A 26553-nucleotide genomic window follows, 5' to 3' on the forward strand; every position below is an offset into this window, starting at 1 on the left:
ACTGAAAGCCGCTATCTTCCCATTCAAGCTCTGAACTTGCTTTCGATTGGCAGGACTTCTCATATCTAAAAGAGCTCGGGTCTTTTCGGGGTTGATTTCAATTCCCTGGTGGTTAACCATATACCCTAGGAATTTCCATGAGGATACTCCAAACGAACACTTAAGAGGATTAAACTTCATTCTATATCTTCGGAGTATGTCGAATATCTCAGCGAGATGTGCTATGTGATCTGAAGCGACATGCAACTTAACCAGCATGTCATCGACTTAGACCTCCACCGATTTTCTGATCTGCTCGAAAAACATACGGTTAACCAAACGATGGTAGGTTGCCCTATCGTTCTTCAGGCCGAAGGGCATGACCTTATAATAGTACAATCCTCGATCTGTGATGAACGAGGTATGCTCTTCGTCAGGCTCATACATCAAGATCTGATTATACCATGAATAGGTATCCATAAAGCTTAACAACTCGTGTCCAGAGGTGACGTCAACAAGTTGGTCGATCTTAGGCAAAGGAAAACTGTCTTTTGGATAGGATTTGTTGAGATCAGAGTAATCAATGCACGCTTGCCACTTGCCATTGGGTTTCTTCACCAAAACTGGATTGGCGACCCAACTCGGGTAATGAGCTTCCCGAATGAACCCCTTTGAGAGGAGCTTATCTACTTCAACTTTAAGAGCAGCATAGCGCTCTGGGTCCATGGCTCTTCTCTTCTGGCGAGCTGTCTTGACTGCGCTATCAATGTTGAGTGCATGACATATTATATTCGGGTTGATCCCGACCATATCAACATGAGTCCATGCAAAAATATCGACATTTTGTCTAAGGAAGCTCGTTAAATCTGAAGCGAGCTAAAGGCTGAGATTACTCCCGATTCTCAACACTCGCGTCGTGTAACGCCCCACTTAAGGTACATAGTTAAGTTATGGTGTATTGTTTAAATGTTTATTGTTTTGCTTTTATTTGGGTCGATATATTGTTAATATTGGTTGGTTGGCCTTAGTTGAATTTTTGTTAAAGTTATTTTGAGAAAAATGTAGAGAAAATCCCTTAAACTTTCATTAGGGGTAAAATGGTCTTTTCACTCAAAATTAGTTGAAATTGTGGGGAGTGAAAAGAGATAGAATTTCATAGAGAATGCATTAAAAATGAGGGCATTATGGTCATTGACTAAGGGACATAGATGGAATTTCAAAGAAAGAATAAGGGCATAATGGGAAAGTGTGGTTATAAACTAAAGTGTTAAGGGTTTGAAACCCTTATTTTCTTCATTCCACCGCCACACTCCTCCCCCATTTTCTCTCAAATTTTCATTCAATCCTCCAAGGATTTTGAGGGCTTTTAAGTGGTTTTTCATAGGGCTTTGATTCTAGGTATCAAAAGGTAAGGATTCATACTCTTTATCTATGATTTATTTGTGTAAAGATTGAGTTCTTATAAAGTTTATGCTTAGGGTTAAGAGAAGATTGGAATCCAACAAGAGTAGAGAGTTTAGGAGAGACTACTCAAGCACAAGGTAAGTAAATTCCACTCAAAATCCAACTCAAGCTAAAATTTAAGAATTCAAGTGAGTAGAGATTTATTTTAAATATGCATATGTTGTGATTATTGAGAAATTGAGATGAGATGTATGATGTATTATGCTTATTGTTGGATATATTTGAATATGAGAAGTATATGTGATGATTTGATGATGGGTTGAAATTGGAAGAATTGGAGAAATTTTTTTGGAGTGTGTTTGCCATGTAGGTATGTGATGCTATAAGAGAGTTTTTCTCTCATTTTGGATGGTTTGAGAACTAAATAGAATGATAATTGAATTAGGGTTTGTTTATGCATATGAGTTGTTTGATGAAATGCCTAAGTGAAATCTGCCCTGTCACTGCCGTGACTTTCTAGGTAATGTTTGGGCAACTTACGGTTTGAACTGGGCTGAGACCAAAACATAAAAGTTGTAGCCCTGTCTCTAAGCTTTAAAACGAGACCAAAACCGTAGCAATCCGAGATGTATAACTCAAGTTATGCCTTCTTGAGTGTGACCTGCGCAGAATGGCAGTTTTGATGCAATATTGCATTTGTGCATTTCAAAAGTGCATTAAGTAAGAAACTTTAAGCATGAACCATCCTTATGCATTAATTGTGCATTGAGAAGTAGTTTGAGAAAGAGTAAAGAACTTTGTGAATGGGCTACTCTAAAAGTAAAGAGAATGAGAAAATCTAAGAATGGGTTGGTGCTTTGTGAACTCCAACCGGAAGTCACGAAGAGTGGGTTGGTGCTTTGTGAACTCCACCCGGCCGTGCCTCCGGTAAGATGAGGCCGTGACATTCAAGTGAGAAAGAATGAGAAAATATGAGAAAGAATAAAGGAAGAGAATGAGTAGAAGTCACGAAGAGTGGGTGGGTGCTTTGTGATCTCCACTCAGCCGTGCCTCCGGTAAGATGAGGCCGTGACATACAACAGAAAGTTAATAGAAAAGAGCTATGTGAAAGAGAAACAGAAAGAGAAAATAAATGAGATGAGAAGAGTGTAAGGAAAGAATTAAGAGAAAGAGTTACGGGGATAGACGAGTAGAGGATTTACTTACTGAGCATTATTTTGTGCTCACCCCGTTGTTTTTCTTTGTGTTTGCAGGATCTAGGTGAGGACGCGGTCGGATGGGCATCGGCAAGCGAGGAGTAATAGCTACACTGTCCACTGTTTTTGATAACTTTTACTTATAATGCCTTACTTTGTATAAAGAAAGATTAAATGTATTAAAAGAAAATTTTGGGCCCATTTACTTTTGCTAATATAAATATATTTACTTGATGTATTTCTATACGTATCCTAGTATGAAGCAGTTATTACACGTCGGCTCATCTGGTCGACAGATATCTGAAAGAACCATAAAGAGGTGGTGGAAAATATTGATTGGAAGCATGTAAACAAGACATGCATATAAAGAGTTGGATTGATAGGATTCAAAAATGCAAATAAAGCATAAAAACATTACACCTTCTTCTAGTGCTTAGGTTTGATGAAGCCAATATTCAAAAGTATGAATCCTCCACAATTTAACACCGCCTTGAGAGAGTGAGAGAGTGGCCGAACCTAAGAGAGAGAGCTTGTTTTTCTTTTGAGTGAACAAAATGAATCCTTAACCTAAAATGCAACCATTTGCATTTATATATACATGGGTCATTTTGTAATTAGTTGTTTTTCACTTGCATGCCTCAATAAAATCTTATTCTAAAAGGAGGCCAAGCATTTATTAATTTTCCCTTTGAATAATCAATATTATTCAAGGGCCCATATAAACTAAACTAGTTTACATTAACAACCCATAAGTTTACCCTTTTGCCCTTTAACTTTTAAAAATGTTATTTTAGTTCATCTCATTTATCTTAACGCTTTAAGATATAATAATTAAATGCAATTAATTATTGCTTGACCATTTTAACTGTTAAAATGTCACAAATAATTTTCTATGTAACTATTACTATAGAAATCCTGTCATTACCCTCGAAAGGTGCTAGCCCTCTTCGGATAATCATTTCTCTCTCTTATCCTTCTCTAACTTCTCAAGGCTATTGGTGTGACCATGTAGGTCCATCATGGATTAGCAGTGAGCTAGTTCTGGATAAATCCGAAAACCTGTCCAGAGGCCCAACGACTATGGTAAACATTTAGCAATGTGCCATAGTCCCTAAACCATGATGAAGAAATACTTCATTGAACCCATTTCAGATCATATGTACCATGTAGGCAAAGTCCCTTTATTGATATATCCTGATCGAGTACGGATTCATGGAACGTCAAAATCCTAAACTCGATCTTCTATTGAATCGTCGATCAATATGTCTGGAACTTATCATCACAAACTTGCTTTTGTATGATTAATAATAGACTCTGGCCAGAGATTTTAATTTCTGACATTTATCGATGTTCGTCCAGGAACTCAAATCCGGATGGAGTCAACGGTACTCCTGGCCGTATATTTCCTAGTCAATGGATCCCTTCTTGACCATTATTCGTTTCTGCATATGAACAATGCATGACAAAATAGGCTTTATCATACGAAACATGACTAATCTCGTACTTATACATCGTATGAACCATACGCATCCGTATCAGATCCGACCACAATGTCTCAGGTCAAAGGACTACATCATGCACTGATATAACCAAATGATAAATCATTGACTAAATGCTTTTCCAAGTGATTTTCCGTTATTCGGTCACATTCGAAAAACAGTTTACCAACCGCTAATCCATACTAATGCCCCAATGACATGATTATCATCGTCATCCATACTTATATCAACTCATGATATCTTTCGGAAGCATCCAATATGCCTACTATGCAATATAATTTGGGATATATTTGCCCAAATTATATTGCTTCCGTAGGGAACCCTTTGATAAATTCATTTACCGATTAAATGAATCATCTGAACAATTCATATACATACTTTATTTTAAATGCATGACTGAATAAAGGAAGCAATTTATATATATGAATCAAAGAACTATTTCTTCTATTATTTATGATATATTGATACAAGACAAAATGCTTTGAAACCGATAACACGAATGGTTTCTAGGGCATACACTAACATACACTAACAATATCTCTAACAAAGACTCAACCAGCCCACTGTGGGAATACTCCTCCTGAACACGAGGATCTATGCAGTCTTTCAACAGACACGATTATGGTTCGATCCTGCTGATTGCCATTGCTTGCTCAGGAATGCCCACCGGCTTCCCTTTCCCTTTACATGCCATCTACACTGCTCTCACATAACAGTCGCGAGATTCGCTCTAAGACCCTTTCATTTCCCCACACCCCATTGGAGTGGAAAACTTCATATTCATATGATAAATGGAGGTAACGGCCTTGAAACTTCGCAGTAGAGGTCATCCCAGAATGCCATTAAAAGTGGATGGACAGTCTACCACTAAGAATTCTGTCATCTTAGTCACTTCGTTGGTCTCGCCCAAAGTGACAGGAAGTGCGATTGTTCGCTTGGGAATTAGATGATCCCTAGTAAAACCATAAAAAGGGATAGAGGTAGGCTTCAGATCTGCCTCATCCAATTGTATTTCCTCAAAAGCTCGTTGAAATAGGATGTTTACAATGCTACCATTTTCCACCAACATCTTGTGGACTTCGCACCGACCTATTTTAGGCGTAATGACGAGTGCATCGTCATGGGGATGATACAATCGTACCACATCTTTTTATGAGAAGGTAATCTCTTCTTTTTTGCGAACCTTAGCAGGTCGCGATGCCATGCTCATCACACTCACGGGGTCATGCCGAGCTTTTCGAGCGTACCTTTCCTAGGCACCTCGAGAATTCCCTGCGAGGTGTGGCCCTCTAAAGATAATCCCCACAAAGTAAACACCCTTACGGCCACGACATTTCTTCCTTTGGTCCTCTTGATCCTTCTCCCAAACTGGAGTTGAATCATCAATATACTCCTTAAAGTGCCCCTACTTAATGAGGTCTTCAATTGCTTGCTTAAGAGCCCGACACTCATCGGTGTGGTGCCCATTATCTCCCATTATCTCAATGATAACATCAATAATTCTTGCTATTTCTTGTTGAAGGGGGATTGTTCATGGGCGCTGGCTCTCCAAGCAGGCTAGCCTTTTTTTACTTATCCAGAATAGCCGATACTGATGCATTCTGAGAAGTATACTGATTCTTGTCGTGATTACGATGAGGAACCTGGGTAGAGGATTTTTTGGGCTCGAACCGCTGTTTCTTTCCTTTCCGCTGATCGTCATTAGCCCATCTGTGATTAGCTCTTCTACTACCCTCCCCCCGGTTAGGAACACTAGTTGAAGGACGGGGGTCATAGAGATTAAGAGCAGCCACGAAATTCTCTATTCGAAGGTACTTCTCCGTGAGGTCGTAGAAACGGGTGAGAGAAATGTTGTCCTCGGATTGCAGTTTTTTTCACAAGTCAGTCTATGGGCGAACTCCCGCAATAATGAGAGTCTGAATAGATTGTTCAGGTGTGTTAGCTATATTATGTAGCTCTTTATGGAACCTACCAATATAGGAGTGGAGGGATTCATTTTTCTCCTATCTTATGTTACTTAGATAGCTCAACGACATTGAAAACTTCTTGTTTGCTTGGAAGTGTCTCAAGAATAACAAGCTCATCTACTACCATGAGTTAATAGACCCTGGTAGAAGCGATCTAAACCAGCGCTTGGTGTGGGCAGTCAGGGTCATTGCCAAGTAGCGATATTTGGCCAAGTTGGAGACTTGGTGAAGCTCCATGAGATCGTTAAACTCATAGAGGTGATCATACGAATTAGAATTCCCATCGAATGCTCACATATCAAGCATTCTAAATCTTGACGAGAGAGGAGCAGTTAACATTGCTAGAAAAAAGGGAGACACCTCAGTGACCTGCCCACGCTCATTTTGCTGAGCTCTAAGCTGATCTAGAGCTCACTGTAATTCCTCAATTTGAGGTAGCGAAGCTACCTGAGGATCACTTTTCACAAGGTGGATTGGACCCTCACAGTTGCGATTGAGGAAAGACCGCATATCAGACTCTTCCTCACCTCGGTTGGAAGCTCCAACATACCTTTGTTAGTAAACGGTCTCGTATACGCAGCGGAAACAAAAATAATAAAACTCAGGGATCGTTTACATGAGCCAAGATCAAGGGTATAATTTTACAATTTTATCATCATAAGAATCTACAGAAATATTAAATATGAGTTAAGAGAAACAAACGCACATTGGAGGCTCTTCCAAATTTGTCGATGAATGTTTTGCTACCGATCCAAGTGTAGCATCGAACTTGCATAGTCCACAGGAAGGCAATCTTAAAAGAACCAAAGAAGGATTTGCTAGATCCTCCTTGGCTTCAAGATTAAGAAGAAAAACAAATCAATTGAAATTGATTTTTGGGCCAAGAGTGTTTCTGCCGTGGGAGTGAAAAGAGAGGGCTGTTGTGTGTTTTATTTTCAAAGAAAAATCCCTCTTTTAAAAATCACACACTTTTCTTTTTATATTAAAAACAATTTGCCCTAATCCCATATGGAATGGGCTTGGGCTCCAACCCAAACGCCCCATGTTGCCAAACACTCCCAATTTGATTTATTTTTATTTTCCATCATTATCTCAATTAAAATCAATTAATATATATTTAAATATACATTAACATTTAACAGTAATGATAATATATTTAAATATGTGCGAACACACATTTAAACGTAATTTCACTTATTTAATTTTTCTAACAAATTAAATAAAGGTTACGACCTCAGCAAATTTAATTGCACTGTGAAATTACCAAAATACCCTTTCGCCTTAAAAGACGAAAACGCCCTTCTTTCTTCTTGGATCTTAAATTGTCTTCTATGTGTGTGACCCATAGGCTCCTCATCATATCGGCAGTGTATAGTATCGCGATTAACACCAATTAATCGTCTCACTAATACACAGACCAAGATTGGCCCCTAGCAAGGCATCATGGCCACCCGATAGATTCGGATTCAGCAAAGTAGCTACCTGTCAACGATATGGTTACCGTGCAATTCGATCCTTTCATCATACGTTATCTCGACGAGACGAAGGCATAGAAATAGTGTCAACCTTCGGTTACTCTCGATATTATTTATTCAGTTTCTGGACCAATGACCCGTATTATAAACTGGATAGAGCAACAACTCAATCCCACTGTGGCCACAGTTTTAGTGTCATTGCCATATACTGAATTGCGCCGTGAGATAACTTTCTCCCGTACCCGGGAGTGATGAATCCTCTGTCAATCCACCATAGTCTTGATACACTCCTTGATGCAGCCAATCACCACCGTATTGACAGCTCTGAAAAGAACTGCGTTAGGCTAGTGTCAAACTACACCAATCGGTGCACAAGGCGCTCCGGTGATCTCAAGTCTAAGGATCACATGCACCACCATTCGTTAGAGGATTTGTTCCATAGACACTGGGGTTACCATCCATATGGAATCCTCTGGTGGGTCAGTCCAGTGAACTTGCTGTGGTGTAATCGCCTACAACAAACACCCATGTGTTGCACCAGGTTGTCACCAAACAACCTTGACAAGTGAGATCAGTCACTGCCTTTCGACAGGGTCGTTCAACACTATGATAGCCTTACCGTATTATCTGTGCCCTTAGTTCAGAATAATACTGGGGCTACGGACGTTTCTAGAATGGCCACCATATGTGCTCATAGGGTTCTCACTATCAAGATTTGAAACACTTGATACCCTCGTCACGGTTCTACCATTCTAAGAACATATATCAATACATATTGCAATAATAATGATTTACGCGATATAGAATAAAATGTCTTTTATTGATTAATGAACATTATTACAAAGAGTCAATTCTACAATAATTGATTGGCTCTAAGGCATCTACTCTAACAACCTTGACACAGGCTGACTGGAGCCATGTGAAGGCAATGAATGGTTCAGGGAGTTATCCCGACCTCCACGGTGGTCAAAACCAACCTACGGATGGTGGGGGTTTCCCTCACGATAATGGTCGAGGCCATCCTTCTGGCGATAATGGGAATCTCCCTGCCTTGCACTCTTGTAGGGGTGCCTATGTGATGTGGCGTGGGATAGTTCATGATGCGACATATCGCTAAGTCGCAAAGCCACAAGTATTCCACCTGCTTCATGACCGACATTCGCTGGTCCCTTGAAGCCCTTTGGCCCATTACCTGCCACCTGTTTTCCCTTGTCTTTATGTGCTGTAGTGCGTGCAGCATGGGCCTTCACCCATTTATACGCTTTAGCACAACCTATAGGCATATTTGGCGATTACACCGCCTTGTTAGATTCGGGTGCTATGACCTGATCCAAACGGTCTAACCTTTGGTTAACCGTTTGGAGAGTATTATTGAACCTCTCCAGGTAATCCATCACATCTGGGTCAAGTTTTGAGCTCGAAGGAATATCCCTCACGGTATTTTGCTAGATCGGGGGCACTTCGAGAGAAGTGTCATCCTATACCCGGGGGACTTCCTCGTTGCTGGGGCTAGCCCACTCAGTTTTGAAACCATGAGCCATTTGCTAGCGAACAGAACTGATTGATTAAAGATTCCTAATGAAGAATGGATACTAAATCAGGCCCTCCTTCTAACGCCAAACTATTGATGCTGGATTTTGACACCAACTATTCGCACGTGCAAAGCGCTAAGATGACTTAGGAATTACACGTGAATTGGAAATGAAATAAATAAAATGGGAGATGAATTGTAAAATGGTTCAGATGCTCTCAGCAAATCCTACGTCCACTACTTTTTATAAATGGGAGATTACAATCAGGTCGCATATAGCAACCAGAGAATAGAAATATAGAGAGGGAGAGTGAGTGTTTATGTTATCAGGATATTATCAAGATCCCAAAAAAAAAAAAAGGGGAGCCCTCTATTTATAGTAAGAGGTTTCTTGGTAATGATTATAAGTCAGCCAACGAACATGTGCCATACAGTTCCTAACCTGCTTCCCATTGGCTGGTTGCACGGGAAATAACCTTAAATCGCGTAGGGCTTAGGCAGGTAGGTGACTCTCAACCAAACCTTTACCTGCCAAGTTGATGACAGCCTTACTCCTTCTGTCCTTGGACGACGTGATAGCGCTTGGGCAGCACAAAACCTTCCTAAACTCTGATTGGCCCTTACTGATGTGAGCCTGCGTCAACCCTGATTTTTTAGGCATAACAAGTTCTTTATCATTTTTAAATGAAAAAATATTTATGTAAAATCAACATTTTACCTTCATGTCTAATAAATATGAAAAATATTTTGTCAACTCCAACTCAAAATATAATTGTGATTAAGCCAAAGCTTTAATAAATAAACTACTTTAACTGTTTGATAGGTCAAAAAAGAAAGTAAAAGCCCATAATGAAACCCAAAGTCAAAATGAAGTCCACCAAAAAATGTAAAGCGAAAGAAAAAGTATTGAAAGATGACACGGCAGAAAATCAGTGAGCTGACAAAAAAATGTGCAAGAAGCATCTTTAAAATTTTTACTTTTTAAGGCAAATGTGCCTATATAAGGAGGAAGAAACAAGTAACTTTTAACCACTGTTGGATAGTTTGATGGTAAAAGAGCAAATATGGATTTAACATGGTCTCCCAAGTTTGAATCTCGTCGATGGTAAAAGAGTAAGAGGAGGATCTAACAGGGTCTATTGAGTTTGAGCCCTCACGATTGCTAATAAGGGGTGGTTACTAGAGCTCTTACTAGGCCGATAGTTCTAAGGTCCCGGGAGATTAGGAGGAGGATCTAACATGATCTCCTAAGTTTGAGCCCTCACGGTTGCTACTGGAGCTCTTACTCGATCGATAGTTCTAAGGTCCTAGGAGATTAGTTGAGGTATGCGTAAGCTAGCTCAGACACCCCCGATCATTAAAAAAAAAACCGTAACTTTTACTTCCAACCATTTAATAAAAGGATTGAATATTTTCTCAAAGTGTGTGCTAAATTAGTCTTCATTACCTTGAGTTACAAATAGAACATAAGCTCATGGAATTAGTTGTTAATATTATTATGCAACTTCACAAGACGATTGTTAAAACAAGGTAAGGTAGTTCGTCGAAAACACAACTACCAAGTTTACCAAGCTCATGGAATTAGTTGCTAATGTTATCCTGCAACTTTATAATTAAGATGATTGTTGGAATATGATAAGGTGGTTCGTTGGAAATAAAATCACCAAGTTTACCTTACTCAATAGTTGGAAGGTAAAGATAATTTTTATTCTGAGTCATGATTTGTGGGTTAAGTTGACAGGATCTTGGATTTTTTTTCCAATGAACTAATTTTTGGGATGAACAACAATAGAACTTGAACTTGGCCTCTTTATATAAGCCCCAAATCCTAAACCTATTTATATTCTCACTTGATGTAGGATTGCAAATTATCTCATTCTCATTTCCATTAGGAGTGGGATTAGGATTACTAAATTCCTATTCCTTATGGATTACTAAATTCTTATTACTTATAGATTGTAATAAGTCAATTTTCAAAATGTATATATATATTAAAACCCCTTGAGCTCTATGTATGTGCTACTTTCATCTTATATATCATGCACATAACATGCACAATCTGTGCACATGTTGTGTGCAAAATTACTCAATATTTTTCCATTCTGAACCCTATTTTTCTTTATTGTGTGAATAAAAAATAATTAAATAAAAAAAAATTGTTCCACTCTACATTATCAGTTCAACTAAAATTAATCTAATAAAAAACCAACATAATTTGTAATTTCATGTAAGGGTGAGAGGGTGAAGTGTCATGGTTTTTGAATTGGATCATTTGACTTCCACCTAGACATGGCAAACCAGACCCGCGAGTCAACTTGTACCCGGGTAAAAAATATAGGGTACGAGTCTAATGTATTGGACTCGTTTTTTCAGACCCGTACTCGACCCAACCTGTATTATCAACAGGTTATACGGGTAAACTCGCGGGTACCTATTTATTGTTCAAAAAAAAAAAACAAGGGATTTGAAAATTGAAATCCCTAACTAAAACAATTCGACTCTGAACTCTCATTCTCTCAACTCTCAAGTCTCATCTCATTCTCAATTTCTCATCCCAGTCCCACCGTCGCCATCTCTGAACTCCTCTCTCTCACAAACCAGAGTTGCCACTCGCCATCTCGTCTCTTTCACAAGTCATGGTCGCCACTCGCCATCTCCTCTCTCTCACAAGTCATAGACCACAGTTGCCACTCGCCAAGTCGCCATCTCCTCTCTCTCTCCATCGCAAGACTCGCAACTCTCCTCTCTCACTATCTCACATCATCGTCGCCGTCAACATCTCTTCTCTCACACCACCATTGCAGATCAATGAGTTTTTAACATGTTTATAATTGCCCTATAAACATGTTTCTTCTTTCAATCAAGTTAGAGATTTAATTTTTAACATATCTAATACAAATTAAAACAACAAGGTAAAGTGTGTGTGTGTGTTCTTTATTTATTTTTTTTATTTTTTAAGTTTGTGGCTTGTAATGCTATATGCGTGTTTGGTGTTTGTGAAAATGTCTGTGTAAATTTTATGACGTGGGGTTTTGATTTTGAGATAGCTATATGCGTATTTGGTGTTTGTGAAAAGTCTAAAAACAAGTGTTGCACTTAAACAAGAGGAGGTAATGTAAATGCAAATCTTTTGACCATTGACCTTCATTGTATGTCATATCACCCCGTCAATCTAATATATTTATTTTTCAAATAAGGAGTTGTTGAAAAACTTAGTTTACCCCTTCATTGTATGTCATATCAGAAACTATGATAGCAAGATTTCATGAAGGAATATACTTATTAAACTTACAATTAAATTAGAAAAATCCCTACGAAGATTCCTAAATTTGTAATAGATTTAAGGGTTAAAAAGGGTTGTTGTTGTGTGATCAAAAACTGTCAATAAACTTCAGAGCTCTTATGGGTATGGGACTTGAATTCAAACATTATTATGAACTAAAGGTATTTATTTGACCATAGTATAAAAGAAAAAATAGAGCCATAGGTTGATTTATTCAATCCAACGTAAACATTAGGGAGAAAAAACAAGAAGCACTATTTTCGTAAGCAAGATATTTATGTTTATTAAGTCCAAGCTAGGATGGAGGATAGACTTAAATTACTTCATTTTGATAAACAGAAGTGAGGAAAGAACGTAAAGACACAATAGGAAGAAGCCCACTAAAACTGACCAGAATGCATCCATACAAATATCAACCAAGAAAAAGCAATTAATTTGCTCCCATTACTTTTCGATCCCAGGTTATTGAGTCATTCAAACAAACATTTAGTTATATTTATTTTTCAATCTATTTTATTGTAATGTTTATATTAATATTATTGTAATATCACCCCGTCAATCTAATATATATATTGGTAGTCTCAAGCATTGACATGGCAGATTCTGAAACTATAGATACGGATATGGTTAACATGAGAGCAAGTGACGATGCTTCTAGGGTAATGCCACCTCCTTTTAATTCTAGTATTCCTGCAACTAGTTCTAAAAATAAACGTAAAACATCAAAAGTTTGGAATTACTTTAAGACATATGTTGATGAGAATAAGAATGAGAGGGCTAGGTGTAAGGCATGCAATAAAACTTATGCATATGGTATACCACACATGGGACTAAAAATTTGAAGCATCATATGGGAGATTGTCCAAAACGTGTCAACCATGATGTAGGACAATTATTGATTGATCATGATCATAGATTGCAAAGTGGAAAGATTAGTCAAGAGACTTATCGTGAATATATGGCCTTATCAATTATTCAACACAATTATCCATATTCATATGCGGAGAATCAAGAAACTAGGAGAGTCTTTTCGTATGTGTGTAAGGAGCTTAAGCATTATTCTAGGAACACTGCTAAGGTGGATTGTTTGAAAATATATGAAAGGATGAAGCAAAAAACTAAGCTTGAATTAGGGAGGCTTACTAGTAGAATATGCTTAACTTTTGATGTTTGGACTTTTGGTACAACTGAGAGATATATTTCTTTGACAACTCATTATATAGATGAGGATTGGGAGTTACAAAGTAAAATACTGAACTTTTGCCATATTCCTCCTCCACACTCAAGGGTTGTTTTGGCATATAATATTATGAATTTTTTGCAAGAGTGTGGAATTCAAAAGAAAGTTTTCTCAATTACTTTGGATAATGCAAGAAGTAATGATAGGATGGAGGATATCTTGAGGAACTAGCTTTGTGTGCAGAATGCTTTGTTATGTAGGGGTGAAATTTTCCATGTGCGATGTTTTTCACATATCTTGAATCTTATTGTTTAAGAATGGTTAAAAGCTACTAGTGTAGCTTTAAATAAGATTCGAGATAGTGTGAAATATATTAAAGCAACTGAGGCAAAAAGAATTAAGTTTGGAGAACTTGCTGTACAAATGGGAATGAAAAGCTCAATGGGGTTGAGATTGGATGTTTCCACTAGATGGAATTCGACATTTTTAATGCTTGAAACAGCGTTAATATATCGTCCTGTGTTTGTGGCTTTATCAACAATAGATCTCAGTTATAAATTTTGTCCATCGGATGACGAATGGGATAGGGGGGCGAGGATATGCAAGTTCTTGGAACCATTTTATGATATTACGACTTTATTCTCGAGTTTTAAATATCCTACAGCAAAGTTGTACCTGAAATGTGTGTGGGAAATTCAATTGTGTTTAATTGAAGAGAGGATGAGTGAGGATGAAGTTGTTAGGAGCATGGCGGAACAAATGATCCCAAAATTTACATAATATTGGGATTCTTATAGTCTTGTGTTGACGATTGCAACTATTCTTGACCCACGTCTCAAGTTTCAGTTTGTGGAGTATGCTTTCAAGAAAGTTTATGATTTAACTACTGCCACACGGAAGTTGGAGGTTGTTAAGAATAACTTGCAAAAGCTTTTTCAAGCTTACGAGGCTCAATGTTCCAAAGAAGTTCCTGCCTCACCTTCAGTTGTTTCTCCTGCGAGTGGTCCTACTCTTGGTAGGCGTGTAGATCATTCTTCTGTAAGTCACTATACTTTTTAGTTTTTATATTCTTATGATAAATAAAGTATTGTTTATTGTTTAATTTTAACTTTTGACACTTAACTATTTAAATGGTGCAAGATTTTGACAACTATGAGAGTGATTTCATTTCCACTAAGAAATCCGAATTAGATCTTTATTTGGAAGAGCTGAGGTTTGATCGCGTCAAATATCAGAATTTGGATATCTTCGATCATTGGAAGAACAATCGTTATCGTTATCCGGTACTTGCCATGATGGCTTGTGATATCATGGCAATACCAATAACATCTGTTGCTTCGGAGTCCGCTTTTAGTATTGGCAGTAAAGTGCTCAACAAATATCGAAGCTCACTTCGACCAAAAAATGCAGAATCTTTGATTTGCACTCGGACTTGGCTAATGGATATGAGTTTACAGGTAACATGTTAACATAATATTTCATATATTTTATTATTTACATTTATTAATATTTGTAGTTGATCATTGTTTTGTAGATGATGATGTGAATGATGATTCGGATGATGATCTTGATGTGCCATTAACTAATCCTAGGACTGTAGAATCAAGAGACTCTATCACCCCCACTGTGGGATGAACATTTGCTGCCCTAAGAATGTTTTTTGTTGAACATTTGATTATGTATTTGTTTATTTTAGTTGGCATTTGTAGTTTATTGACTTATTGTGTTTGTTTATGTGTATTGGTGATTATGTATTTGTTTATTGTGGTTGTTATTTGTAGTTTTGTATTATATGTTATTGACTTGTTGTGTTTATTTATTTGTATTACTATTAGTGATTAGTATTTGTTTATTTTGGTTGGTATTTATAGTTTTGTATTATATGTTATTGACTTATTGTGTTTGTTTATGTGTTATTTGTTTATTTTGGTTCGTATTTGTTTATATTCTAAATTGAATTGAATTTAGAGTAGTTGATTTTGGGGGTGTAAATGTAAAAAATTAAAACTGCAGGAATTTTGGGGGTGTAACTGTCATAATTGAAAACTATTGGAGGTGAAAAGTAAAACTAAAACCTGGAGAGAGAAAAAACGGATACCCGCAGTTCCACCCGTACTCGCATAGGGTAGGTTACGGGCCCAGTATTTTGGATCCGTATATCTCGACCTATATTAGGCTTGTACCCGTGATGACCTGACCCAAACCCGAACCACCCGCCCGTTTTACCAGGTCTACTTCCACCTATGGTTATTTTTCAACCCAAACCTAACAACTTTCTTTTAAGTATTAATAATATTAATTGCGAACAAAATGATCCAAAAAAAATATACTAAAACAAAAGAGATATTAAACGGTTGGCCATTGCACATTTGGCCTCTGCTTTGCTTAGTACTCGCTTAATCGCTTTCTCAATGGAGCTTCAAACTTTCCGCCCTCCATCTTTTACAGGTGCCTCTCTCTCTCTCTCTCGCTTTCAATGTAAAGTTTGAATTTTTCAAGCTTTCTGAAGGAATAAGTTTAGTGGGTAGCATTTTATTTTCTTGGATAATAATATAAGCCTTTACGAACTTGTAAAAAAACTCTGTTTTATTCTTTGTTGTTTATGGTATTTTAGGGATAATCTTCTTGAATTGTTGGTTTGCTGGTCGAGTTCGTTAAATATTCAGAACATACCCAGTATTCGTATCACTTAGTAAAGTAGATTTTTTTTCTTCATTTTAGTTTCTGTTGTTAGGTTACGTTTTGACTCACTTTTGGGTGGTTCAAGTTCAGTCTTTTTGATTAAAAAGAAAATGGAAGTTGAAACAAATGTTTTTGTGGGAACTCAATGATTAGAACCAAAGGGTTTGTATTTGAAGATGAAATTAGCTTAAAGACTGAGTTGAGATTTTGTTCAATTTATATTTGGAAGTGAAAGGAAGAAGCTCTAAATTGTTGATGTTAGCTTGATTATGGAGGCTCTTGTGACGTTTTGTATTGCGGTGGATTTATAAGTTTTTGTGATGAAGATATTTCTTGTGCTTATGTTAGGAAATGTGTTGTCTTTGATGAAACATCATGTATGCAAGTGGAGAAGTCATAATCAGTCTGGTATGGATCTCACATTTTTAAGGGATAGACGGTTTGGGAAGCATCCGACATGTGGAAGGAAATACTTGACAAAAAGTAATGAAGGTTCTGTTTCTTGTTCATTAAATGAAGGAAATAATCAAGATTTCAAGCTAAGTGATGCACGGGTGATTTATAGTGTAGCTCCTGCTATGGGCCATAATCAGGTATATTTACTTGTCTCCTTCACTTTATATAGATGAATAAGCGTGTTACAGAATATTAATATACATAGTTTATGAAGTATTTTTGTGTATTATCAATCCAAGGTTTTTTTTATTGGGGTCAGCGACCTCCCCTGCACTTCAAATATTATGAGACTTCTGAAGAAGTTTCCAATGAATTTTATTAAACTTAAGTGAAAATTTAATAAATTTAGGAAGAAGGGATCTGTATAGGTTTTAGCAAAACCTCAAGATAGGTCAAAATGAAAGAATATGTAATGGGTGAGATATATTGTATGGATTTGGCTCATCTCACTTGATTATTTGTCATTCTCATTTTCATTCTTAAATTAAACTTAACTTCAGTTCATTGGTTCTGTAGGGTCTAATGAAATTGTACCTTTTTCTCTATGCATACATAAGACCTACAGAGGGGTTTATTTGGCAGACTGAAAAAGTCAAGCTGATTGCTTTTTCACTAGAAGAAAAATATCTTGCACTCATAATTTTGGCATACTAAATGGCATAATCGTAACAATTTGTCTGCAGCAATAACAGCACTTATTCAAGTTTTTCCATTGACAACCCAAAAATTCAGCTATTTCAACTAAATTTTTTTCCTCTTCCAATTAATGCATTCCCTGTTATTACGAGTTCAAAGAGTTACATGTTCCTCTAATTGTAGTTTGGATTACTTATTGCTAACAGGAGTCACATCCAGAATCCCATTTTAGAGTTCCTGCAATTGTGACTACTCTTGAAGAGATGGAACTCACTTCAAAGGTATTCACTGCATACATGTTATATTATCATTCATTGTTATGTTTTTCAACTTATGCTGACCTTTTTCTCTTGCCTAATTATATGCCACTATATACTTGGATGGCTTCTCATTTATCTTAGCTATTGACGTGTCAACTCCTGTATGTTTTGGAAACTACTGAAAGCTAGATTATAAGATAATCACAATTGTGATTGCACTGCCCAAAGTTGGATTTTTTCTCAAATTTTTATTAGATTAATCTATATCACCGGAGGTTAATTATTTCATGAAATTATTGGTTTAAAGAATTGTCTTAATGCTTGTTGAGAATATTTGTTGTCTATAGATAATATCACAATTAAAGAATGAACCGGTGAGGTTTATAGCGGTCTTGTTTTTATCCTTTTTTTTAGTTCAAATTAAAAGATTGCAGCAAGTGGACAACTAATGCACTTAGATATAATGTTACCTTTCCTGTTTCTTAGAATTCTCTGGATTTCATCATGTTGGCTTGGACAATTGTCACATTTTTTGTGTGATCATTGAGGTCTTTTTTGTGTGACTTATTGACATGGTCACTAGGTCGTTGGAAAGAAAAGGAAAATATTTTTATAGTGTTAGCTTGGACGCCGTCAAAAAATTGTCCAAGCTAACATATCCTTTCTAAATCCAATACACACCGGACAACTAATGCAGTTAGATATTAGGTGTTTGTCTTTATTTTATAGGTCATGATCATTAAGGCCTTTGGAAAGAAAACGAAAATATTTGACTTTGGGAACAAAAGGAGAAGACTTGACAACCATCACTATTGACTAAGATTATACCTTTTATAAATACTATGATTATTATGATCATGTTGTTTTCTTCTAATTTATTATTTTTTCAGTTTTCTACGAAAGATAAAAGCACAACATTTGATTAACTGTCTTAATTGGCAAGGAGTAGACAATTATATCAGTACTTCAATTAATAGGCTTAAGCTTTACATTAGATGTGTAATAATGTATAAAAAAGGCTACAGCATAAGCATAAGGATAATGATATATGAGAAATACTGCAACACCGAGGATCAAGCAAGCATTCCTCCTTAATGAAGTTTTTCATGGATTACTATGGACAAAGGGGTTTCACGAGATGGAGAAGATTACACCCTATTCTATAGTATAAATAAGTTGAATTATTCTGTGATAAGATCACTGTTTAAAATAATCGTTGAACAATGGTATTTTCAGGTGAACCAATTTGTTATAGCCATTAATACTTTTGTCATTTCCGTATGTCTCAGTTCCGTGGATCAGAGATCATTGAACTTCAAAATTATAAGCCTGCTTCAGTAGATGACGTTGCAAATGTTCATGAAAGAGCATATGTATCAGGACTTGAGAAGGTTTCTTACAATTTTCCTACTACAGTTTCCTTTTTTTGTTTCTTTCATTTCTTGTTTTGGTCATATCTTAGAGCAAATTTCTTGAGGTGGAATCAGTTCTGTATTACTAATGCCCTTTCTTGTTGGTTGCTTCCATTTGTTTTGCTAAAAAATAAGTCATTTTATGTACACACATAACATGCCTGCACACAGAAATGTGTTTTTGTTTAACTGGGACTTGATAGGATGTCACAATGAGGGCTAACTCATTAAATGCATTTTTAGGCTATGGATCGGGCTTCACAACAAGGCATTGTGGTTATTGAAGGCTCTGGACCAACATATGCTACTGCCACTGTAAGTGTATTTTATTGGTTCTTTTTACCTTTGATTTACGTGCAATTCACTCTCTTCTTCTATATACTATGTACACGATACAGCTTTACTGCAAGAAAATCTAATAAAATGAATTTGAGTAAGAACCTTGTAAATCTTTCTGATTCTTACAAAGAACAATCTTGGTTTTTATTTATCATAAATTTCAGCGGTTTAATGTAATATTCCATTTCTTCTCATCCTCAAACATGCAAACTAAAGATAAACAAACATTTTTTGTTTGATAAGTAAAAAATGGGGAGTTATCACTGAAGCAGTTCACATGCAAAGCATTCATCATATTCATAAGTTTAATTGAGATAAAATGTGTTATGGTTTCAGAAGTACTTTCTAAATAGATATATTACTTATTCGTAAAGATATAAAGGCCCTCTGGTTTGTCTAGTCGTAAGTGGTGGAAATAACTCTTATTTTTGGGTAATTTGATAATTTGTTAATTGGTGTATGAAACTGTAATTTCTGTATAGAGTTTATGGTTTGTTCTTGACCACATCATTATCTTAGCCACACATTAACTAGTTTCAATTTTGATGCTTCAGTATGAAATCAAAATGTTGTTCCTTCCCTTCTTTCTCTTTATGGTATTATTCTTGCAGACATTCCAGGAGTCACTTGTTGCAGCTGGAGCTGGCATTTCCCTTGTTGATTCAGTGGTGATGTACCTATCTAGAACGTTAGTCCCTTTATACAAATATTTTCCTGTTTGTGGGTGTGGAAATCATGTCAGTGTCACTGGATGGATTTGAGTTTTTTTATTTCTAAATGCAGAAACGCATATTTTAATGTGCACCAAAGTTCAATTGATTTTTTAACCCAATTGTACCTGTGACTACTTTGTGATTGTAAGAAAACAGAATTTTATTCTGAAATGTGCCCCAATTTTCAAAGGTTTTTCAAACCAGTTACCATTTACTTCTTTATGATTGTCAGATATCAAACTTGTTATATGGAATACCCACCATCCTAAAGCCTTTTTTCGGTGTAGCAGGTTTCAACATCAAAGAGCAGCCTTGATCCACCTATGGGTTTTGCTTTGATAAGACCTCCGGGACATCATGCTATACCAAAGGGGCCTATGGGTTTTTGTGTTTTCGGGAATGTGGCCATAGCAGCTCGTTATGCTCAACGTGTCCATGGATTGAAGCGTGTATTTATCATTGATTTCGATGTTCACCATGGGAATGGCACAAATGATGCCTTCTATGATGATCCAGATATATTCTTCCTTTCAACACACCAAGTAAGCAATGTCACCATACTATCTAACGTTTTTTAACCCTTTTTGTCATGTGCCAATATAAAGTTGTCAATTTCGTATTATGCTATCTGATTTTATTCCCTAGCTTTCCTACTGGCAATGAAGTCTCATCTGTTGTTGTGGCTAAAAATAATTTGCTTTTGATTAGGATCAGTGTATCTGGGAGTAAAGAATACAGTGGCTTGAATCATAATTTTTTCAATTAGGTCAACTAAATTATGCTCAAAAGTAAATATTTAAGCACAATCAGAATGAGAACATTGACATCAAAAATCACCTAGGTGTAATGTTGACAACAGACAGATGCTGATCAAATAAGTTTTGTTTCAGTATTTGCCTATTGTCTAACCAATCATTAATAAAATCTCTATGAACACAGGATGGAAGCTATCCGGGCACTGGTAAAATTCATGAGGTAGGCCATGGAGATGGTGAAGGAACGACTCTAAATCTGCCTTTACCAGGAGGCTCCGGTGACATTGCCATGAGAACTGTTTTTGATGAAGTCATCGTTCCATGTGCTCAAAGGTTCAAGCCAGATATAATTCTTGTCTCTGCTGGGTGAGTTAGCTTTTCCCATGTGTAATACTAATTTTATTGCACACTGCATTCTAGTTCGCGCAAGGTCACTTGACAATAGGGTTCAAGAAAGATGTGAACTTGGTGGCCATTTAATGATCGCATACATAATTTAGTATTTAATTTGACATTTCAATTATGTTGCATACACACGCATTCGCATCTACACCTATCCACACACAGAGAGGCAAACTCGTTGTCCCTATCAGATTAGTTGGATAGATATATAAGAAACTTCAAAATTCGAAAGGAAGGTTTAAATCATTTGTACTAAAGGTAGGGGCCTAGATTGAATTATAATCACTATTCTAAACGTTTACCCGTTTGCATGTCTTGCAACTGAACTTTGCCAGATATGATGGTCACGTATTAGATCCGCTTGCCGGTCTACAGTTTACAACAGGAACATTTTACATGCTTGCAGCAAATATCAAACAACTTGCGAAAGAGCTGTGTGGAGGCCGCTGTGTGTTCTTCTTGGAAGGAGGATACAACCTCAAGTCTCTTTCATATTCAGTTGCAGATTCATTTCGAGCTTTTCTTGGCGAACCCAGTGTGGCATCCGAGTTTGACAACCCTGCCATCTTGTTTGAAGAACCCTCTACGAAAGTGAAGCAAGCGATTCAAAGAGTTAAACACATACACTCCCTGTGAGGATTTCTAGACCTTCATGATTCGCGATTCAAAGAGTTAAAACACATACACTACCTGTGAGGATTTCTAGACCTTTATGATTCGTCTTAACGTATGTGTTGTATATACCGCTTAGCATATACATGACTTGTAAATCATTTTCTTGATAAAGATAACAATTATAAGCAGATTTTGATATTCCCTGCATCCAAATTTGGTGAAGCACATCTAACAATCCTGGTTAGCGTATCTTGTTATCTGTACTATTTGTTCAATAAACCCACAAAATTTATGTCTTTATTCTTTTTTCTTTTATTTAGGAACTAGTGTTTTAAAACCTGGCTCGACAATTGAATCGATTCAACCAAGACCGAGGGCTTTCATTGGGTCGGGTTATTCATTTCCCTATTCACCGAAAACTCTAGAAATTAGGATGATGATCTACAAACAATTGAAGACCTAGATGTTGGGGCTTTTGAGGAGAAAGTGTTGATGAGTGCAATGGTGGCGATGAAGGTGATTTCCAATGAGTGAATCGACTGGAAATAAAAAAAAAAAAAATCGGTGGCGGTAACAATTGGCTTTTGTCGGCAATTGATGAGGTGAACAGGAGTGGGGTGAGATGAGTTTTGGTCAAGAGGCTGAGGGAAGTATTTTTGTGGTGATGGGGAGGGTTGTCGATGCCAGCGGTGGTGAGATCTGGCCTGAAATGTCGACACCGACGTCAGTGAGATCAAGTCGAAATGGGGGAGTATTTTTGTGGCGATGGGGAGGGTTGTCGATGCTAGCGGTGGTGAAATCTGGCCTAGAATGTCGATATTAGCGCTGGTGAGATGTGGCTGAAATCGAGCCGATTTCGGCCACATCTTAGGTAGACTTTCTAGGGGAATAAGCTAGGGAATGATTGAGATTGCATTTGGTGTGTCGCCGTTGCCAACAGTCGATCACCGATTTATATTTGGGGTGTGTTTGCTAAATTTCAAACATGTAGGGACTTAACAGTAATTTAGATGTATTTTTGTGAATTTTAATTTTTGACACCTGATTGACCGATCGGTCAAAACGATTAAACTGGTCAATTTGGGACTCAGCAACTTTTGCAGGCTTTCCCTGGGTGGTTATGAATACATTGTTAGGAACTGATATTTTATGGAAATAAATATAAACAACTTTTCATAATAACATTTTATTTGTTACATGTATATATAATGGTTGAAAAAGGTACAAATATGGTTTTGAGATTTTTAATGTGTTACTGACTGGGTATACTTGGAGCATTAGTCTATTCGATGGTTTTCAATTTTCAGAACTATGATCCAGTTAAGAAGTATCAAAGGTACCGTTACCCATAGTTGGACTATTGAATCTCTTCAACAATTCTCTAACTTTTAGTACATATGATCGGTGGGGTATTAGAGGCAAGTTACCCATGATTAGACCATCAAATCTTTTCAATGGTCTTCAGCTTCTAGAATATATGATCGAGTTGAGAGATAAGGTTATCAAATAATAAAGAATATGTTTCAAAGTAATCTTAGACTTCTTCTATAAAATATCGAATAAGACGATGGTGTAATAGTATTTTCTAAAATATATAATGTAGTCGATGTGATATGGTAATAACATTTCATATTTCAATAAAGTGGAATAACAAATAGAGATCCTTTTTCTAGGGATTAAAATTTGTGGTTTTGAAAAGCAACCTTTCTGTTATTTGGAGATCAACAAATTGTGTTCTAGGCAAGCTCATAACATCTAATCGAACCAAAGATATAAGATTAGATGAAAAATTTGGTTGCATATTAAAAAAAAAATTGCAACATATCATTGAAAAAATTTTCATTAATAAAAATATCATATTTGTATAATTAATGATCATATTACAAATTTAATATTTAATATGAAGGAACACAAAAAAAAAAAAAAAAAAAAAAAAAAAAAAAAAAAAAAAACTATTTAATCAAGATTACTGTAAATGCTAAAATTTACAATCGAGTTTAGAAATGAATCGTGTGGAGCGAGCCACTAACAACCTTGGTGGACCTGCGGGGTGCCTCCTAGTGTCTCTCAGTGAGTCCAAGCAATGCCAGGGGATTGAGGTAGATTATGGGTTTGGTGATATAAGTAGTAGGGTTTTCTAATTATCTCCCCCTATGGGTGGGCTGACCTTAGCTTATATAGTGAATCGCGGAGGCCCAAATCCTAGTAGGACTCTGAGCCCTATTTGGTAAGAGAACTCTCTTTTCGGGAACATATTAGATTCTTTGCCTTTATCTGTCGAGGTTTTGTCGATAAAGGAGTTTGGTTAGGATTTTGATCCTCGTTATGGACTGCTGCGAGTGAATGGGCCGGACCCAGTTTAGCTTAACTCGGGGGATGGCCCAACTCATAGAGCTGGCAATTCGTAAGGTGTTCTAAGCGTGGGCCCAATCGGGATTGGGCTAAGGCTCTAGGCTGTCATTCATTATTGTTGCAGTTGGACCTCGTCAGGTCCAATACGAATTTTGGCCCATACAGTTTGTCCCCCACTCTCTTAAGTTAAAGAGTATCTAGCTTAAGAGAGTAGGATCGAATATCTGCTTACGGGATGCGTGTAGGCCATGGTTCTTCAGCGAGTTGCTTAGCCGTCGAGGCGTCATTGGGACGCATGCGAATCGGCTCGATTCGAGTTACCAAGCCAAACTAAAAGGAGGGTGTACAAATTGTGGTTATAACGCTCAAGCCTGCTCGGCTAGTCTAGGTTTGACTTGTGGAAGGGTATCAGACCGGGGCGAGGTATTCATCGTTCGGGTCGTCTCTGCGTGTTTATCAGATGTTAAGCTAGCCCGCCGCGTCTTGGGCTTTGTTCTGCCAATTGGATGCACATCGATGACTTCGGCGGGGCTTACCAGGATGTCACCGACCTTTCGGGGAGACACCGTTATGACGGCATGGGTCCTCGCCGTGCAGTAGAGGGGTTTTACCAGGATTGGCATAGCCAGTTCGGCTTAGAGGGACTAAGAGGGGCCCGAGTTGGCACGACTTAGGCGTGTGAGCCTCTCACTTAATGTAAGCCACGTGCAGGAAACGAAAAGTCTCTGGCCTCTCACAACTAATGAGATCACGCCACCTATCCCCTGTCAGTTAAAGGTGGTGACCCTTCGTTCCTGCCATTCTTCGCGTTCAAGTTCCTTTAGGAAAGAGAGAGAATATCGATTTCGCTTATTTCCTTTGGGAGTTTCGCGTTTTCTGTTCTTGAATCCGGTAAATCTTTGCTTCTTTTGTCTTTTTTCTTGATTTTTCATTGTTTTTGTTTCAAAAAAAGGCGAGGAAAAGAGGGTTTAGGATACTGTTTTGGGGGTTCTAGCTTGTTTTTGGTTCGAAATCCTACATTTCTTGGAGAAAGGGTGGTTTTTGGGAATTCTGAGTTGGTACCTGCTGAACGGGGCGGTTTTTCGGTTGGGTCTAAGAGGGATATGTAGTGAAAGGGGCTTTATTTGGTTCGGATCAGGATCTGAGCCGAGTGGGGTTAAGTATCGGGGTACTTGGAAGGCACCAAGATGGAGGAAGATCAAAGTCCATAAAGCAAAGCAGTGATGTCCGGAGGGAACGAATATGAGGACACACCGACTATGGTGGTGATGCCAGAAGGTGATAAGGTAACTTCATCCGAAAGGGTGAGTGTCGCCTTTCATCCTAGTGATGAGCCGAGTGGGTCTAATGTAGAGCCGAGCGGGTCTAATGTAGAGCCGAGCGATGATGAGTCGACCGACGGAGGGTCTAGCGATGAGTTAGAGGATGCCACCAATGTGGGTCGTGCCGACGGTAGTGAGGTTTCGTCAACTAGTGACACTGATGGAGATAAGCAGAGTTGACCCGATGCAAGAATGTTAGCTGATAATCCTCTGTCGCGGATTGAGCCGGTGAAACTATCGAAGCTTCGATATCTGTACAAGATTCCAACTTCGATAGAGATGAGGGTACCAAGCTGGTTCGAAAGAGTGGACTAGTATGTGCCGTGTTGGATAAGCATTTATGAGCAGACCTTGGTAGAGGGGATGTGTTTCCCTATTCCTCAACTAGTTCGTGAAGTGTTAAGTCACTACGACATCGCTCCAAGCCAGTTGATGTCGAATGTCTAGCGATTGCTCATGTCGATAGAATGTTTGGGCGCTCAGCTCATAATGGAGTTTAGGGTGATGGATCTGCTCCTTTTGTATTACCTGAAGGAGCATGATAAGGAGAGAGATCGCTATCTTTTCATGCTTCGGCATGGCCGGAAGCATTTGGTGACAAGGCTGAAGTCATATGACAAAAAGTGGAAGGATATATCCTTTTTTATCAGGGGTGAAATGGTTTTCGGAGCAAGAAGAGTCGAGGGCATCCCATTCTTCTAGTAGTCAATTGATGATAAGGCTTGGTTTCTATTTCAAGTGTTAGTACTTAATCTCATTGTTTCTTCTTTTGTAGATCTCAACTACAATAGACATTTGCTAGGTTTTTGTGCCTAGGAAAGGAGCCGAGCAATTCTAGCCTTGCCGGAGGAGGAAAGGAACTACCGCTAAGTGTTAAACGAGGCGAATTTGCAGAGAAGTCCTTTGCGGAGTCAAGTTCCCGAGGTGTATAAAGGTATACTTGTTCCGCTCGGGCATCTGCTGCTCTACGTGTTGCTGGCTCGGTATAGCAACCTCATCGTATTTGGTAGATCCGTACGCCATCCACTAACAGTTGAAGAATTGTACCTTGCAGAAGAAAGAATGTTCAGCGAGTTTAAAGTGTCATCGGTGAAG

The 26553-nt window shown here is 37.7% G+C and overlaps 1 protein-coding gene across 3 annotated transcripts; it reads left to right on the forward strand.

Annotated features, from left to right (window-relative positions):
- Nucleotides 1-15919: 15919 nt before the first annotated feature.
- LOC116140363 (histone deacetylase 14-like) lies at nt 15920-21982 on the forward strand. Of its 3 annotated transcripts, none has more exons than XM_031426006.1 (9): nt 15920-15962; nt 16545-16789; nt 17495-17569; nt 18838-18939; nt 19204-19275; nt 19911-19967; nt 20303-20554; nt 20952-21133; nt 21505-21982. In XM_031426006.1, the coding sequence occupies exons 1-9, from the start codon at nt 15926-15928 to the stop codon at nt 21803-21805; spliced, it is 1323 nt and encodes a 440-aa protein (XP_031281866.1). In that variant the 5' UTR covers nt 15920-15925; the 3' UTR covers nt 21806-21982. The 3 variants fall into 3 exon arrangements, with proteins under 3 accessions (XP_031281866.1, XP_031281868.1, XP_031281867.1); XM_031426008.1 differs by having other exon boundaries at nt 21576-21982; XM_031426007.1 differs by lacking the exon at nt 19911-19967.
- Nucleotides 21983-26553: the final 4571 nt, after the last annotated feature.

This window comes from Pistacia vera, unplaced genomic scaffold (assembly GCF_008641045.1).
Source record: "Pistacia vera cultivar Batoury unplaced genomic scaffold, PisVer_v2 Contig370, whole genome shotgun sequence".
In the NCBI taxonomy this organism is placed as follows: Eukaryota; Viridiplantae; Streptophyta; class Magnoliopsida; order Sapindales; family Anacardiaceae; genus Pistacia; species Pistacia vera.